The sequence below is a fragment of the Hypanus sabinus genome, chromosome 4, assembly GCF_030144855.1.
Source record: "Hypanus sabinus isolate sHypSab1 chromosome 4, sHypSab1.hap1, whole genome shotgun sequence".
NCBI classification, from domain to species: domain Eukaryota; kingdom Metazoa; phylum Chordata; class Chondrichthyes; order Myliobatiformes; family Dasyatidae; genus Hypanus; species Hypanus sabinus.
Window position 1 is genome coordinate 168,908,483 of NC_082709.1, and position 18,420 is coordinate 168,926,902.

Consider the following 18,420-nt stretch of genomic DNA (forward strand, 5'->3'; position numbering starts at 1 on the left):
TTACTTTGTTTTTGCCAATCAATCCTGAAAGCTGATTGGCCACTGTTCAAAGCCCTAAACTGCTGCCTTTTCTACTCAGTTGGTGAACCTGAGTGAGCCAAGTCTGATCTTCTGATCTCTGTTTGGGATATGAGAGCAGCTTCTTCACAGAGAGGATGGTTGAGGGGGGTACAATAACAACATTGAAAAGACACTTGGGGAGGTACATGGACAGAACATAGAACATAGAATAGTACAGCACATTACAGGCCCTTCAGCCCACAATGTTGTGCCAACCCTCAAACCCTGCCTCACATATAACCCCCCCCCCACCTTAAATTCCTCCATATATCTGTCTAGCGGTCTCTTAAACTTCACTAGTGTATCTGCCTCCACCACTGACTCAGGCAGTGCATTCCACGCACCAACCAATCTCTGAGTGAAAAACCTTCCTCTAATATCCCCCTTGAACTTCCCTCCCCTTAACTTAAAGCCATGTCCTCTTGTACTGAGCAGTGGTGCCCTGGGGAAGAGGCACTGGCTGTCCACACTATCTATTCCTCTTAATATCTTGTACACCTCTATCATGTCTCCTCTCATCCTTCTTCTCTCCAAAGAGTAAAGCCCTAGCTCCCTGAATCGCTGATCATAATCCACACTCTCTAAACCAGGCAGCATCCTGGTAAATCTCCTCTGTACCCTTTCCAGTGCTTCCACATCCTTCCTATAGTGAGGCGACCAGAACTGGACACAGTACTGCAAGTGTGACCTAACTAGACAAGTGATGTATTTCACTGTATGTTTCAATGTACATGTGATAAATAAATCTTAATTTTAAATTCCTTTTGTGCAATTAATAAATGTTAAATACAGTAATTATGTTGTCATGTTAAGTGTGATAACAGCCATGAAACTTTTCCTGGAAATTTCAGACGTCTTTATCCGCGTGTCTTTTTAAAGAGTTACTTTGCAAACTCTTTCAGAGTGCGAATTTCCTTAGTCCATCATCCGTAATCGGCGAGAAGGTGGTTGAATTCGGAGAAACAAACCGGCATTTACAAGAAATTAACTTGTCGCGAGATGACTTGAGTGGAAAGTGAAAGCAAAAAAGAAGTAAGATATAGCGGTGCAGAAAATCCCCGGTAGTGTTATCCTTCCTTTTGTTGGCGTCTCGGCTGCGAGGAGAGCTCTCAATTGCAAGGTATTGTTAACACTGCCGGCGAAACCCTATGCCTTTCGAACCGTAGTTTCCAACCCTTCCTAACTCTAAATTCAGCTCGCTAATGCTTGCAAGTGAATGAATCGAAAGCGTCCAGAGACGCAAGCTCGATTAAGCCTTTCGCTTCATCTCTCAATAACAGGAAACTTGCAACTTCCGCAGTAAGTTTAGTTGATGCAGTTTCCCCCTTTAATTTTATAACGAATTTGCAACTGGCAATGGGGTCTTCAAGCGATGTTTTCTTAAGCCTTCTAAGTCCCAGTGGAAAAGATTGTTTAGATATTAGATCGAGTGCAATCACTGATTAACATGTTGACCAAAAGAAGCAAAGTGCTGGTGTTCCGGTGCTGTGATGTTTGCCCCCAATTGTCGACCCTAAGGCACTTGGGTCTCTACCGGTAGGTCTGATTTTATTGGTACCCCAGGTTTGAAGGGCCGGATATTTTGTTCCCGATGGTTTTGATAATTCCGGTGGTGGGAACCCATCTCTTCTGGGGTCCTTTAGGCTCCTTTCACCCCTTCCTAATGGTCGTAACCCCATCTACGGATCTGCTGGACCGGTTGCGGTGATCCTCGCGCCGCCCCCACCCCTTTGAAAGACGTAGCGGTTCCCTCCCACCGAACCCCGGCGGCTCGATAACGCGAACAAGAGCGCCAGGTAGCACACAGGTAAGAGTCAGGACTTGAGGAAGAAAATGCCCCACGTATGAGGAATATAATAAACCAATCAAACTTGTTAATTATTAGATCATTCCCACAAACCCTGAGAAACTTTTGTTCTGTCGTGTAGGAGTTGAACATTCAGGATTTGTATCAGATCTCAGGCTCGCTGGAAGTTTCAGATGAATCTGACACCTCCTGAATCTCTGATTGTACGGACTCAGAGTCAGGTTTAATATCACTGACATATTGCATGCCATGAAATTTGTCGTGTTGTGGCAGTATTACAGTGCAATACATTCAAAATACTATAAACTACAACTTAGGTATAGGCATCCGTTAGTCTCATGAGACCATGGATTTGTGCCTTGGAAGGTTTTTCCAGGGCGCAGGCCTGGGCAGAGTTGTTTGGGGGGCCAGCAGTTGCCCAAGCTGCAAGCCTTCCCCTCTCCACGCCACCGATGTTGTCCAAGGGAAGGGCACTAAGACCCATGCAGCTTGGCACCGGTGTCATCGCAGAGCAATGTGTTGTTAAGTGCCTTGCTCAAGGACACAACATGCTGCCTCAGCTGAGGCTTGAACCAGTGACCCTCAGGTTACTAGTCCGGAGCCTTGTCCACTAGGACATGCGCCAACATAAATTACAACATGAAATGTTATATAAGTTAAATAAGAATGTAAAGAGAGAGCAAAATAGTGAGGTAATGCTCTCAGGTTGGTTCATTGTCCGTTCAGAAATCTGATGGTAGTAGGTAGAAACTGTCCCTGAAATGCTGAAACTGTTCCTATATCTCCTCCCTGATGGTAGTAATAAGAAAAGAGCCTCCCTGGCTGGTGGGGGTCCTTAGTGATGAATGTCACCTTTGTGAGCATCACAGTTTTGAAGATGGTAGCACATAGGCACGTACTCTCTCATCTAATTATCTTCCTTTTATTTCCTTGCCCTACCGACTGGTAGACAAAGACTCCCCCAGGTCAGCATCGAATCACGACACAAGTCACTTGGCTGTCATACCTGTTTCAGGAGCCACCCTCCCAAGGAGGACATCTTCCACCACACAGGAGATCAGCATCGAGTTTAAGCATGTTCCCGATTCTTGGAAGCCTAAAGAAACTGTTATACACCGAAGGTTAGTTCAGAGTTGCTTCTAAATATTTGCAACACCACCTGGGTCTCGCAATAGAAAACCACTCTTAGTGTTAAATTTGGATACTCTATAATGAGGTCAGAGCTTGAAAAACAGCAAGTAAAGTGTCTACGGACTGGGAGAAGTGAATGGAGAAGGGTTGTTGGATGACTATATGCTCCTGCTAAGGAACTGGAGCATATAGTATCACTCATTAATCCTTCTGTCAGAAGCAGGTGAATCTGTAGAATTCATCGCCATAGGCGGCTGCCAAGTCATTTAAAGCAGAGGTGAATAGGTTCCTGATTAGTAAGGGTGTCAAAGGTTATGGAAGGAAGGCAAGAGAATAGGGTTGAGTGGAATAATAAATGAGCTATGATGGAAGTGGGGAGCAGACTTGTTGGGCTGTATGGCTTAATTCTGCTCCGAGGTCTAATGGGACACCAGCCCTCGATGGAAATACTCTAGGTGGAGCAAACTAGTTCTCTGCTAAACAAAGGAATGCATACATGAATTAAAGGATACCTGAACATAATAGACAGGTTTTGCTTTAGTTTGAGCAGAATCCATTACAGGCTAATTGCTGCTAGACATGTGCATTTCTGGAATCCAAAAAACAAATTCTGTCTGCTTCAGTCACCAGGGCAGTATACAGTAAAGTGGCAAGTATGTTAACTATTTGGAAAGCAATGCCATTCTGTCCCTGTAAGATATCACCATTGTGATCTGTAGAACAGGAAATATCCATGGGAAATATAAATTAATAAACTGTACATTTCTTTGCACTTTCTTCAAACCATTATTGCTTTTTCTGATTAGGCTTTAAAGTAAATGCAAATGACGAAAGAGTCTGCTTAATTGTAGATTCAGTACTGTCTGTAGCAGGATTCAAAATTCTGAAACATAATTTTGTGGAAAGTTGTTAAAACAAATATGTGACAGTTTAAGCATGTTCTCAAAATTTGGAAACCTAATGAAACAGTTATATACCAAAGGTTAGTTCAGAGTTGTTTCTAAATATTTGCTATATCACTCTATTTTTCAGATGGTAGTTGGCTGACTTTGTAATTGTGTTAATGTGGCAGTTAAAACTTAACCCCAAGTCCATTACAACACCAAGGTATCTGACTTGGTTTGTGGTCTGTATCGACAGGGATTGTAAATGAGCGCTGACTTTTAATCATTCTTTTTTTGGCACCAAAAACAATTATTTCAGTTTTCTCTTTGTTTAACTGGAGGAAATTTTGGCTTATCCAATCAATACAGTTTTTAGAGCATTTTCTTGGTTTTAATGCTTAAATCAATCACAAGTTTACCACTGATTAGTGGCAATATTGGAACCTACACCCTGTGGCCACTTTATTAGGCACACCTGTACTTATATTCATTAATGCAATATTAAACTGGCCAATCATGTGGCAGAAACTCAATGCATAAAAGCACGCAGACACGGTCAAGAGATCTATTTGAAGTTCAGATCAAACATAAGAATGACTAACTTTGACTGTGGAATGATTGTTGGTGCCAGATGGGGAGGTTTGAGTATCTCAGAAACTGCTGATCTCCTCGGGTTTTCAGTCCAGAGTTTACAGAGAATGGTGCAAAAAACAAACATCAGAATACATCCAGTGAGTAGCAGTCCTATGGGTGAAAAAACTTTGTTAATGTGAGATGTCAGAGGAGATAGCAGAACTATTACTCTGCCCACTGTAAGATCAGAGTTTGATTCCGACTACGGTCTGTGAGTTTGTACATTCTCAACATGACCATGTGAGATTTCCTCCCATATTCAAGAGACCTCAGGGTTTGGGTCATTAAGTCATGGGGGTGCCATGTTGGTGCCAGAGCTGCCACCAGCACAATCCTTGCTGATTTAATTCGATGCAAACATTTCACTTTAAGTTTTGATATACAGAAAGTGAAAGAGAAAAAATAATAATCAAAACACTCCATAGCACTCTGAAGTAGATCTGAAATATGATGCGTTGATAGCAGGAATCTGAGAAGAGGCCTAACTCCGGGATATTAGGAAATGAGAAAGAGCGTAGTTCAGCACAGAAACAGAATCTTAGGCTCAGGACCAAGACACCAAATTAATCTATTCACATCTGCCTGCCCAGCGACTATAGCTGTCCATTCCCTGCCTGTTCATAAGTTTGGCTAAATGCCTCTTCTTCATAGCTATCATATCTGCTTCTATCTCTACCTTGGTAGTGTGTTCAAGGCATCTACTACTCTGTGTAAAATAACTTGCTTCACAAATATTTAAACTTTCATCTCCTCACCTCGAAGCCAGGACGTCTAGTATCTGACTTTACTTTATCTCCCGCCTAGGTAGCCTCCTACCTGCCGGCATGAACATTCAACTCACAGACCTCCGTTGATACCCCTGTCCCCCTTACCCTATCCCTATCTATAATTTTAGTCTGGTTCTCTTTTTCTCTCTTTTACCCCCCTCAATATAATCTCCCCCCAGCCCTACCTTTCTTTCTCTTTTATTTCCCATAATTCTCCACCTTCCCCCAGCCCATTTCCCTTCAGCCTATCACTTCCCAGCTCTCTAATTCATCCCTCCCCCGACTTCTTATTCCCCCCCCCGACTATCCCATGTTACTTCACTCCTGATGAAGGGTTTCGCCCGAAACGTCGTCACTACCTCCTCCCATAGATGCTGTCTGGCCTGCTGAGTTCTGCCAGCATTTTGTGTTTTTATTGACTTTTCCATGTTGGGAGAAAGACTCTGTCTGCCCTAATTATCTACACCCCTCAATAATTTTACACATTGGGATGGCAGGGCGGACATAAATCTCTACCAAAGAAAGAGTAAGGCACTCTTTCCCTCTGCTAGCCTGCTGATCACCCTTATACAAAGTGTAGCACCTGCTTATACCCCCTTCCCCGGATCAGGGCCATGTGAAGCCATGGGAGCAGGTGGCGGATGGTTGTGTAAGCAGCTGATAAATATCTCAAGTCGTGGTTATGTGACCACAGACAATCTCTGTAGCGTATTCATAATGACTGGGGTCACCCATCTTGTAAAGACACTGCCCAGAAGAAGACAATGGCAAACTGCTTCTGTAGAAAAATTTGCCAAGGTACAATCATGGTCAAATACAATAATGTCCTTTGTCATATGATCTAGCACATAATGATAATGAATTTTATAAATATCTGTCAGGCTACTTGTTCCATCTCAAATTAAATTCAAATTACAACCCTAATTAGCACATTTTTAAAGAATGAATGAATGAATTGACCTTATTTGTTACATCCTTCATATACACGAGGAGTAAAAATCTTTACGTTACATCTCCATCTAAATGTGCAATCATAGTAATTTATAATAAAGAAAACAGTCTGTAACACAGAAATACACTCAAATCAGCTTGAGTTAATCGGTCTGATGGCCTGGTGGAAGAAGCTATCCTAGAGCCTGTTGGTCCTGGCTTTTATGCTGTGGTACTGTTCCCCAGATGGTAGCAGCTGGAATGGATTGTGATTGGGGTGACTTGTCTTTGTAAATGTCCTGAATCATGGGAAGTTCACAACGGCAGATATACTGGGCTGTCCGCACCACTCTCTGCAGAATCCTGCAATTATGGGAGGTACAGTTCCCATACCAGGCAGTGATGCAGCCAGTCAGGATGCTCTCAATTGTGTCCCTGTAGAAAGTTCTTAGGATTTGGGGGACCAAAGCAAATTTCCTCAACCATCTGAGGTGAAAGAGGCGCTGTTGTGCCTTTTTCATCACACAGCTGGTGTGTACAGACCATGTGAGGTCCTCGGTGATGTGGATGCCAAGGAACTTAAAGCTGTTCACCCACTCAACCCCAGATCCATTAATGTCAATAGAGGTTAGCCCGTCTCCATTCCTCCTGTAGTCCACAACCAGCTCCTTTGTTTTAACAACATTGAGGGAGACATTATTTTCTTGACACCACTGTGTCAGAGAGATGACTTCTTCCCTGTAGGCCACCTTGTATTCTTTGAGATTAGGCCAATCAATGTAGTGTCATCAGCAAAGTTAATTAGCAGATTAGAGCTGTTGGTCGTGACACAGTCATGGGTATACAGGGAGTAAAGGAGGGGCCTTAGTACACAGCCCTAAGGGGCTCCTGTGTTGAGAGTCAGAGGGTTGGAGGTGAGAGAGCCCACTCTTACCACCTGCCGGGGATCTGACAGGAAGTCCAGTTTCCAGATGCACAAGGCAGGGTCATGGCATTCTGGGAAGAAGGAATGGAGAAGGGGACTTATTTGAACTTACATATGCTTATCAATGTACATCATCTTGGATGAAAACCTCACTCCATCAGGACCATATGCTAGCTGGTTTCCAAGAGCTGTCCCAGAATGAAAGAATACACACCTAAGTACCTTGACTTTGAATCATTATTCACTGCAAAAGACTGCTGAGAAGAAGGAGAGGGTAAGAAGAGCAAATTCCACTTGTGGGTTCAGGTAATTGTTCTTAAATGAAGCTGCCGATGGTGAGTTTTGATCTTGTGTCATTTGATCACCATTTTCTGGCTTGGGAGATTTGTTCCAGTACACTAGCCACTAATATAAATCTGAAATAGTTCCAAATAATTTGGCATATATTCTGACCTCATCCTTTCCATTATAGGACTATGATAGAAAGCACTTGCTCAACTGTAAGGAATGTTGATTGACCATGTCTGTTGCATTTCCCCTTTTGTTTTTCAGAGGAAAGCCATGAACAAGACTTTCAGGGGACGTACAGGGACTCCGTTCTTCCATCAAAGGACACACATGATAATAATTTGGTGGGTCTGCAAATGTTATTAGTTTTTCACTTAGTTCAAAGTTCAATTTATTATTAAAATACATATACATCACCAAATACTACCCTGAGATTCATTTTCTAGTGGGCATTCACAGTAGATACATAGAAACACAATAGAATCAATGAAAAACTACCAAAGATGGACAACCAACCAACGTGTAAAAGAAGACAAGCAGTGCAAATGCAAAAAGAAAAGCAAAATAATAATAACAACTATGATAAATAAATAAGTCTGGCAGCTAGTGGTTAGCATGATGCTATTACAGCTCAGAGCATCGCAGTTCAGAGTTCAATTCTGGCACTGGCTGTAAGGGATTTGTACGTTCTCCCTGTGAACCACCTGGTTTTCCTGCCTGTGCTCCAGTTTCTTCCCACAGTTCGACAACGTGCCAGTTAATGTATGAAAAGTAAATCACGTCTGACAAATTTACTGAAGTTCATTGAGGATGTAACAAGCAGATATCACAATTCTGCAACCAGATACAGACAAGCTGGTTGAATGTGTGAATACTTGTCAAATGGAGTTCAGTGTGGGAAAGTGTGAGGTTACGCACTTCAGAAAGACAAATCCAAAAGCCGTGGAGAGGCGTTGAAGGTGGATGAAGTGCAGAAAGATTTCAGTGTACTCATGCACAATTTTCAAAAAATGAGTAGATAGTTGCACCAAATGAATAGGAAGGTAAATGGCATACTGACTTTTATTCCAAGAAGGCTGGAGTTTAGAAATAAAGCAGTGTTGTTCGAATTGCATACAATGCTAGTGAGGCCACACCTGGAGTTCTGTACATAATTCTAGTCCCCTTATTTAATAAAAGGATATAGTGCCATTGAAGGTGGTCCAAAAATTACTCATTGGGCCATTTTCTAGGATGAGAGTGACTAAAAACATTAGATCTAAATGTCTTGGAATTTAGGAGAATCTATACAATCCTTAGGATAAATGTTGAAGTGAATCCCTTCATGAGAGAATCTCAGACAAGGAAACATGGTTACAAGATTACAGAGCAGTCATTTGAAACTAACACATAGAGGAATTAGTTAAATGCATGAAATTCTCTACCCAAGAATGTTGTGCAGCCTAGACCACTAGAGATCAAGTTCAATCATTATAGATTATAATTGAGCTGTGATATTTAAAAAGGAGAGTGGGATGGTTTTCCTGAAAGGTCATGGAATTGAGAACTTTGGATAACTGGTGCAGAAGAGGAGATGGAGATGACAGTTCTGCCATGATCATACTGAATGGTGCAGCAGGCTTAAAGATCCAAGTAACTGGCTCCTGTTACTATTTTCTTATATTCTTATGTTCCGACGAGGGAAGGTTGTAAGCAATGAGTGAAATATATATATTGGAGATTTCAAAATAAATTAATACCCTATCTAGAAGTGAATTAAAATTTACATTTAAAGATGTCTCCTCACTCATAATTTAAACACCAGCTAAAATAGTGAAAGTTAAATTTATGATAAAGCAATAGAACACTACAACACAGAAACTGGCCTTTTGGTCAATCTAGTGTGCTTAATTATTTTTCTGCTTAGTCCCATTCACCTGTGTCCAGACCATAGCCCTCCCATCCACGTGTATATCTAAGTTTCTTTTAAATATTGAAATTAAACCCGCATCTACCACTCCTGCTGGCAGCTCATTCCACATTCTCACCACCCTTTGAGTTAAGAAGTTTCCTCTCATGCTCCCTTAAACATTTCACCTTTCATCCTTAACCCATGACCTTTAGATGATCACAATCAGTGTCCCAACTCTCCACAAACAAATTCGTAACTGCTATGCTGTCCTATCCACAGTACTGCATAGATGCTATTTGGCCATTGAAGTTCTTTGAAATAATCCGAGGTTGTGAATACTATTACTAGACTTCGAGTTCATCTTGTGGCACAGAGAAAAAATTACTTTGTGAAGTGTACCTCACTCTATGGTCCAATGTTTCTTGCCTCAGGAAAGTGATGCATTGCTGTACAATCAGTATGAGAAGAGAGTGCGACCTTGCATTGACCTCATCGACAAGCTGAGAGCATTGGGTTTGGAAAAGGATCTGTCTCTTCCAGCCATCGCAGTAATTGGAGATCAAAGCTCTGGAAAAAGCTCCGTCCTTGAGGCACTTTCTGGGATTGCTCTACCCAGGGGCAGTGGTAAGAACAGTAACCCAAAACAATGAACTGTCTGTTTGAACAAATTTAATCTCGATTTACCAAAGCTACCTGCTTAAGGCAGATAAGAATCGGGTTTAATATCACTGTCATATGTCAAGAATTTTGTTAACTTTGTGGTAGCAAGACAATGCAATTTGTGATAATATAGTAAAAAAATTACAGTGTTTGTATGTATATATATTATATACATATGTGTAAATATATGTATTAGTTAAAACAGAAATAGATAGAAAAGTAGTGAGGTAGTGTTCATGGGTTAAATGTCCATTTGGGAATTGGATGGCAGAGGGAAAAATGCTGTTCCTGAATCATTGAGTGTGTGCCTTCAGGCTTCTGTACCTCCTTCCTGATGGTGACAATGAGAAGAGGGCTGCCTTGGGTGGTGGGTCCTTAATGATGGACATCATCTTTTTGACCCCACTTCTTGAAGATGTCTTGGGTACTATGGAGGCCTGTGCCCATGATGGGGCTGAATAATTCTACAACTCTTTGCAGCTTGAAGAAAGCAATGGCAACCCATATCTGTAAGAAAATTTGCCAAGAACAGTTATGGACAAGGATAGACCATAATTCCCTACCCCCTGATAATTGATTACAGCTGTACTTGTTTGTCTCCATCGATGCTGCCTGGCTTGCATTTTGTGTGTGTTACTCTGGTTTTCCAGCATCTGCAAAAGCTCCTGTGGTAAGGATAGTGAGAAAGCTGGAACTTAGCCCTCAGTTATAGATTGGTAGATTCTTGTTAGTAATAATGTACTGGAGATGATAAAACAACAGAAATAATATTGAGAGCAAGTAAGCATTTGTGAGACTGAATAGGCTATGCCTGGAGATTTCTAAAGGGAAATAAGGAAGTTGGATAGTCATTTCATTGTTGGTTAGTATTAATCCTATTTTAGTAGCGGAAGTGACAGTCAGTAACAGAACAAAAGTACTCACCCGCTGACACCAGCTCCTACCTCAACCCGGCCCCTGTGAATCCCCCTCCCCTTTCTGATTATTGCAAGCCTGACACTGTCAATTCTGTTTATTTGGCAGGTATAGTGACGAGATGTCCTTTGGAACTGAAGCTGAAGAATACCGAGGTGAAGAATACGTGGAGGGCCAAAATCAGTTACAACAACTACAGCAAAGAACTGTCAGGCCCATCTGAAGTGGGCAAAGAAATTCTGAAAGGTCAGTTGAAATTGTGTAACTGCTAGATCACTGCTATGACATGCCTCGTCTATTCCATGTTGTTTGATTATAATCATGTACAGTATAATTATGTACAGTAATTCTGAATTTTGTAATTAGGGAACTGATACTTCAAGCCCAACTCATATTCTCTTTGATCTCCTTACTCTGCCCATGTGCTGTTTGTCCCTTTCCCATCAGGGAAAAGGCTACGCAGCATCCACACCAGAGCCACTAGGCTCAGAAATATTTACTTTCCCCAAGCCATCGGGCTGATCAACAGCTCCACCACTAACCCACACCCCACCATCACTAGCTCTACTTCAGTGACTCCTTTCCACAGCCCCTCAGCACCCGTCATTCCCCATGCACAGTATTTAACCATAGAACGATAGAACACTACAGCACAGTACAGGCCCTTCAGCCCTCCATTTTGTGCCGACCCATATAATCCTTAAAAAAAGTACTAAACTGACACTACCCCATAACCCTCCATTTTTCTTTTATCCATGTACCTGTCCAAGAGGCTCTTAAATACCCCTAATGTTTTAGCCTCCACCACCATCCCTGGCAAGGCATTCCAGGCACTCACAACCCTCTGTGTAAAAAAAAACTTACTCCTGATGTCTCCCCTAAACTTCCCTCCCTTAATTTTGTACATTAATTTAATGGTTACTTGTGCTTTGGGGCTTTTAGGATTGCATTTATATTTATATTTATTGTGTTATACTCATCATGTTTTTTTTTAATGCTGCATCGAGGATGTTGCCGGGTCTAGACAATCTGAGTTATAAGGAAAGATTGAATAGGTGTGGACTTATTTCCGTGGAATGTAGAAGTTTCAAAGGAGATTTGATAGAAGTATTCTAAATTATGAGGGGTAAATTCAAGCATGATTTTTCCTTGGAGGTTGGGTGGGACTACAACCAGAGATCATGGTTTAAGTGTGAAAGATGAAAAGTTTAGGGGAACATGAGGGGCATCTTCACTGAGAGGGTTGTGAGTGTGTGGAACAAGCTGCCAGCACAAATGCTGAATGAAAGCTCGATTTCAATGTTTGGATAGGTGCATGGATGGGAAGTATATTGAGGGCTATGGTGCCGGTGCAGGTTGATGGGAGTAGGCCATTTAAGTGGTTTGGTATGGACCAGATGGCCTGTATCTGTGCTGTATTTTTCTGTGACACTCTGACTCTACCTGGAGTAACAATCATTTTGTTCTCCTTTACACCCGTGTAGTGACGAATGACAAGAAACAATCTTGAATTTCCTGAATGCGAGTTGCAAAGAGCAAGTTGGCCGTAAGACGTGGGAGCAGAATTAGGCCATTCAGCCTATTGGGTCCGATTTATTATCTCTCTCAATCCCATTCTCCTGCCTTCTCTCCGTAACCTTTGAGGCCCTTACTAATCAAAAACCCATCAACCTTCTCTTTAAATATACTGAATGGTTTGGCCTCCAGAGCCACCTGTGGCAACCATTGATTCACCAGCCTCTGGCTAAAGAATTTCCTGCACATTTCTGCTTAAAGGTATGTCCTTCTTTTCTGAGGCTGTGCTTTCTAGTGCTTGAGCACCCCCACTCTAGGAGACATCCTCTCCACGTTCACTCCATTTAGGCCTTTCAACATTCGATAGATTTCAATGAGATTAAACTTCATTATTATAAACCCTAGTGAGTATGGGTCCGGACTACTGATCATGCCACAAATGTTAGCCCTTTCATTTCCAGGATAATTCTCATCAACCTCCTCTGGAGCCTCTACAATGCCTGCACATCCTTTCTTAAATAAGGGTCCTAAAATTGCTCACAATACTCAAACTGCAATTTGTGTTGTTCAGGTGGTCTAAGGCTGCGTGGAGAGACATTGAGATTGCATCTGCCATTGACCTATGGTGATGATAGGCAAATTGCAGTGTGTCCAGGTCCTTGCTGAGGCAGGAGTTCAGTCTAGTCATGACCAACCTCTCAAAGCATTTCATCACTGTTGATGTGACTGCTACTGGGTGATAGTCATTTAGGCAGCTTACATTATTCTACTTAGGCACTGGTATAATTGTTGCCTTTTTGAAGCAAGTGGGAACTTCCACCTGTAGCAATGAGAGGTTGAATAATCCTACCAGTTGGTTGTCACAGGTTTTCAGAGCCTTACCAGGTATTCCATTGGGACCTTCTGCCTTGCTGAGGACATCAGCCTCTGAGACAGAGATCACAAGGTCATCAGGTGCAGCAGGGATCTTCACAGCTGTAGTTATATACTCACTTTCAAAGCGGGCATAGAAGGCATTGAGTTCATCTGGTAGTGAAGCATCTCTGCCATTCATGCTATTAGGTTTCGCTTTGCAGGAAGTAATGTCTTGAAAACCCTGCCAGAGTTGTCATACATAGAGTATCACCTCCAACCTCATTTGAAATTGTCTTTTTGTCCTTGAAGTAGCCCTCTGCATAACATACCTGATATTCTGGTACAGACCTGAGTCTCCAAACTTGAATGCCACAAACCTAGTCTTTAGCAGACAACATACCTCCTGGTTCATCCATAGCTTTTGGTTTGGGAATGTACAGCCAGTCTTTGTAGGCACACACTCATCCACATAGGTTTTAATGAAGTCTGCAACAACTGCAGTGACTCATTCAGATTTGAAGATGCATCCCCGAATACAGTCCAGTCCACCGATCCTAAGCAGTCCTGTAAGTGTTCCTGAGCTTCCCTTGTCCAAACCTTCTTGGTCCTCACTACTGGTGCTGCAGTCTTCAGTCTCTGCCTATACTCAGGGAGTAGAAGTACAGCCAGGTGATCAGACTTCCCGAAGTGAGGGCGTGGAATAGCACGGTAGGCATTCTTGATGGTGGTGTAACAATGGTCCAATGTGTTGTTTCCTCTGGTATTACATGTGATCTGTTGATGCTTAGTGATTTTTTCAGGATGGCCTGGTTAAAATCCGCCAAAATGGGTGGCATTAGGGTGTGCTGTTTTGTGCAAGTTGATCCTACGGTTGAGATCATCTAAAGCCTGATTGACACTGGCCTGAGGTGGAATGTATACTGCTACCAAAATGATCCTGGAAATGTCCCGTGGTAGGTAAAATGAATGGCTCTTAACTGTGAGATATTCTAAGTCTGGTGAACAGAATTGGGACAGTACTGATATATTTGTGCACCAAGAGGAGTTGATCATGTGAAATACTCCTTCTGCTCTGCTTTTGAGAGACACTGTAGATCTATCCTGATGGTGCATAGTAAACCCGTTGATCTGAATCACTGCATCCGGTACAGAAGGAGTTAACTAGGATTTCGTGAAACAAAGGACACAGGCGGTCCTAATGTCCCTCTGAGATCATTGATTTTATTCACCAGGGACTGCATATTTTCCAGCAAGATGGTTGGCGTTGGGAGTTTAAAGCCCCATTTCCTTAAATGTACGTGTATCCCTGAACCGCAGCCATGTTTCCTGCATGGAATCCAGCAAGGAATACGCTGCAATCGGCATTGTTTCTGTCCGTTTTAAGCAGCAATATTTCATTTAATCACATTAGAACATCTTTGTTGACTGTACTGACCTTTGAAGCTGTTGTAATTTTTAACTGTATTAGGCCGAAATGAGAATATTTAATTGTATCAGCTGAGAGTTCTGCTGCCACACAAGTCGCCTCGAGGCGCCCCTGCTTTTAAGTTTTCGTCCTCTCGAAGCAAATGCAAAAACTGTATTTGCCTTCCTTATTATTGACTCAACCTGCAACTTTGGAACTTTATGTCCGAATTAAGAAGTGAATAATGAATCTTTTCAAGGTCTAAGCAAGACATAATATCTCTGAGCCATTGAGCTTGAGTGGGTGGGGCAGCATCTCTCCACCTAAGAAGGACTGCATGTCTGGCCAAAAGAGAGGCAACAGACAATGTACAATGCTTAGTCGGAGTCAAATGCATGTCAGCTTCTCTGGAAGTACCGAAAAGAGCAATCAGAGGGTTCGGTTCCAAATAGCAATTAAGTATATGAGATAAAGTTAAAAAAGAATCTCTCCAGAATTTCTCCAAGCTAGGACAAGCCCAATACATATGAATAAGTGAGGCCTTGCCCCCTTTACACTTATCGCAACAGGGACTAATATCAGGATGTTGTTGTTTGTCCTTTGGAGTCGAAGATGACCACGACTTCTGTCAGGGGGAGGGTTTGTGACTGTGGGTCCGGAGGTGACTGGTGAGGCCAATCCAGGCCCTGGAAGCTCGCCCACATGTAGGACACATGAGGGTAGGTGCTGCAGTGGAAGTGGAGGTAGCTCGAGCCTTGCGCGCGGCGTGTTTCCTCTGAGCCTCTGCGGTGCATCTGATTTCTGCTGCATCCGCTCCTTTAGTGACCCTGCTCCACCAGGTTGGGCGGTCCAGAGCAAGCGATTCCCAGTTACTGGGATTGATGTTGAGGTCTTTGAGGGACACTTTGAGACAGTCTTTGAAACGTTTCTTCTGCCCTCCAACTGAGCGCTTGCCCTGGCTCAGCTCTCCATACAGCAGCTGCTTTGGTAGTCGACTGTCAGACATCCTGATGACATGGCCAGCCCATCTGGCTTGGGCTTTCTGTAGGAGGGTGTAGACGCTGTGGGTGCTCACCTGCTCCTGGACCTCTGTGTCTGGGACTTTGTCCTGCCATCGTACTTGGAGAAGTCTGCGGAGGAAGCTCAGGTGGAAGTGGTTGAGCTGTTTAGCGTGTCTGCTGTAGACAGTCCAGGTCTCACTTGCATAGAGGAGGGTGGTGAGAACCACTGATCGGTAGACCTTCAGCGTGGTGGTAAGGCTGAGTCCTCTCCGCTCCCATACATTCTCACGGAGTCTCCCAAAGGCGGCACTGGCTTTGGTAATTCTGTTGCTGATCTCTGCATCTGTGTTCACCGCTCGTGATAGAGTACTGCCCAGATAAATAAAGCTGTCGACTGCCAGTAGCAGTAGACTGCCAATATCAGGATAGAAGAGTGATAATTTAGTTTTAGACATATGATCCCTGTGCACCACCTTAAACTGTAAAAGTCAGTGGTGAGCACATAGAAAAGTTGAATTAACTGACTTGAGAATTGAATTCCAAACCTCGTCGGCCAAAGAAAAATTTAAATCATGCTCCCAGGCAGTTTTAATTTTGTCGAAGGTAGCTTGCTTCAACATTGGTAACGTATTTGGAATGGTAGAAATTAAACCTTCACCCAATGGATTCACATGAAGAAACAAATCCACAACATTTTTATCAGGTACCTCAGGAAAGTTTGGTATTAAAGGGTTGATAAAATGTCTAATTTGGAGATATCTAAAGGATTGAGTGTTGTGTAGGCCAAACTTTACAGACAATTGCTCAAAAGTTCCAAAGCACTTAGCTATGAAAAGATCTTCAAAGCACCTAATGCCCTTTCTGTGCCAGTCTAAATGTTAAATTCTGCATAGAAGGCTGAAAAAGATGACTATGTAGAATAGGACTAGAGAGAGAGAAACCGTGAAGCCCATGATGTTTTCTGAACTGAGCCCATATTCTCAGAGTGTGTCTGACAACCGGATTAACAATTGATTTAGGCAAATGGGAAGGAAGTGCGGATCGAAGAAGAGTGGAGATGGAGAGATTCTTGTTAGAGTTTAACTCCACTGCCACCCATATTGGGCAGTCAGACTGATTACAAAAGTAAGACCAAAAGATAAGACAACGTATGTTGGCTGCCCAAAAATATAAATGAAAATTGGGCAAGGCCATAACGTCTCCCCTTTTAGGTTTTTGAAGATGAGCTTTATTTAGTCTGGGACATTTGCCCTTCCATAGATAGGATGAAATAATAGAATCTAACGAATCAAAAAAAGCTTTAGAAATAAAAATTGTTAAAGATTGAAATAAGTATAAAAATTTAGGAAGGCTATATATTTTAACAGCATTAATTCAACCTACTAAAGACATGGACAAAGGTGACCACTGTTCTAAACTCTGTTTTGTATGATTTAAAAGATTAGTGAAATTTTCTCCAAAAAGACGCTCTTAATTTCTTGTTATTGCAATGCCAAAGTAAGTAAATTGATTATTTACTACTTTAAAAGAGAGGTTATAAAATTCTAGTAATTGTGCTTCTCTATTTATTGGAAAGAGTACACTCTTATGTAAATTAAGTTTGTATCCGGAAAGCTGGCTAAATTTGTTAAGGAGTGAAAACATTGGGGATAAGGAGGTAGTCAGATTTGATATAAGAAGTAAAAGATCATCAGCATAAAGAGAGACCTTGTGCTCAACACTCCCCCTCCAAATCCCCATCAATTCAGCACAACTTTGAAATGCAATCGCCAATGGCTCTATAGCCAAATCGAAAAGTAAGGGACTTAAAGGACACCCTTGCCAGGTGCCACTTTTAAGATTAAAAGGTTGGGATTGCTGAGAATTAGTCAAGACAGAAGCAGTGGGGTGTGAATATAACAATTTAATCCACATAATAAAACTTTGTCCAAAATCAAGTTTTTTTAAAACCACAAAAAGATAATTCCATTCCACCCGATCAAATGCTTTCTCTGCATCTTCAGAAATGACACATTCAAGAATCCCAGCTGAAGGTGAGTATAGGAAATTAAATAGACACCGTATATTAAAAAAAGAGAGACGATTTTTAATAAAACCAGTTTGGTCCTCAATTTTCCAATCTACGGGCCAAAACTTTAGCCAAATTTTAACATCAATATTTAGGAAAGAAATAGGCCTGTACGAGGAACACTCTATTGGATCATTACCTTTTTTCCACTAAAAGAATAATACATACCTCATTAAATGATACTGGCAATTTACCATGTTTAAACACGTCAGTTAAAACTAATATTAGTTGATGCGAAAGCAGTGAGGAAAATGATTTATCTGCAGAGAACCCATCAGGTCCAGGAGATTTACCAGGCTGCAGTACAGAAAAAGCTGAGGATATTTCCTCTAGTGATAATGGTTCATTCAATTTTGCTTTAAGATCAGGAGAAAGCGTGGGAATGTTTAAACTATTTAAAAAATGCTCGACAGAAATATTATCATTTAGGGATTCAGAAGTATTGAATCGAGAATAGAAATTCTGGAATGTATTATTAATTTCAGAGTGATTCAAGGTAATGTTCCTATTTTCCATTTGAATTTTTAAAATATGTTGTTTAACTTTAGAGTGTCTTAGTTGGTTGACTAAAAATTTACCAGATTAATCACCATGGATATAAAACCAGGTCTTACTTTCCAAAAGTTGGCATTCAATTGGGTGAGTGGAAATAATAAGGTCAAACTTAGATTGAAGTTCCACTCGT

At 41.8% G+C, this 18,420-nt stretch overlaps 1 protein-coding gene across 2 annotated transcripts in view; it reads left to right on the forward strand.

Annotated features, from left to right (window-relative positions):
- Positions 1-1,069: 1,069 nt before the first annotated feature.
- The window catches only part of LOC132393476 (interferon-induced GTP-binding protein Mx-like), a 52,546-nt gene continuing 35,195 nt past the window's right edge, over positions 1,070-18,420 (forward strand). Inside the window, exons 1-5 of one of the 2 annotated variants that reach the window (XM_059968754.1) lie at positions 1,070-1,180; positions 2,817-2,988; positions 7,690-7,769; positions 9,748-9,940; positions 11,000-11,137. In XM_059968754.1, coding sequence (XP_059824737.1) covers positions 2,943-2,988; positions 7,690-7,769; positions 9,748-9,940; positions 11,000-11,137 — 457 coding nt within the window. In that variant the 5' untranslated portion in view covers positions 1,070-1,180; positions 2,817-2,942. Of the gene's footprint in view, positions 1,181-1,391; positions 1,597-2,816; positions 2,989-7,689; positions 7,770-9,747; positions 9,941-10,999; positions 11,138-18,420 lie in introns of those variants that run through there. The other variant, XM_059968755.1, reaches the window with a different exon arrangement.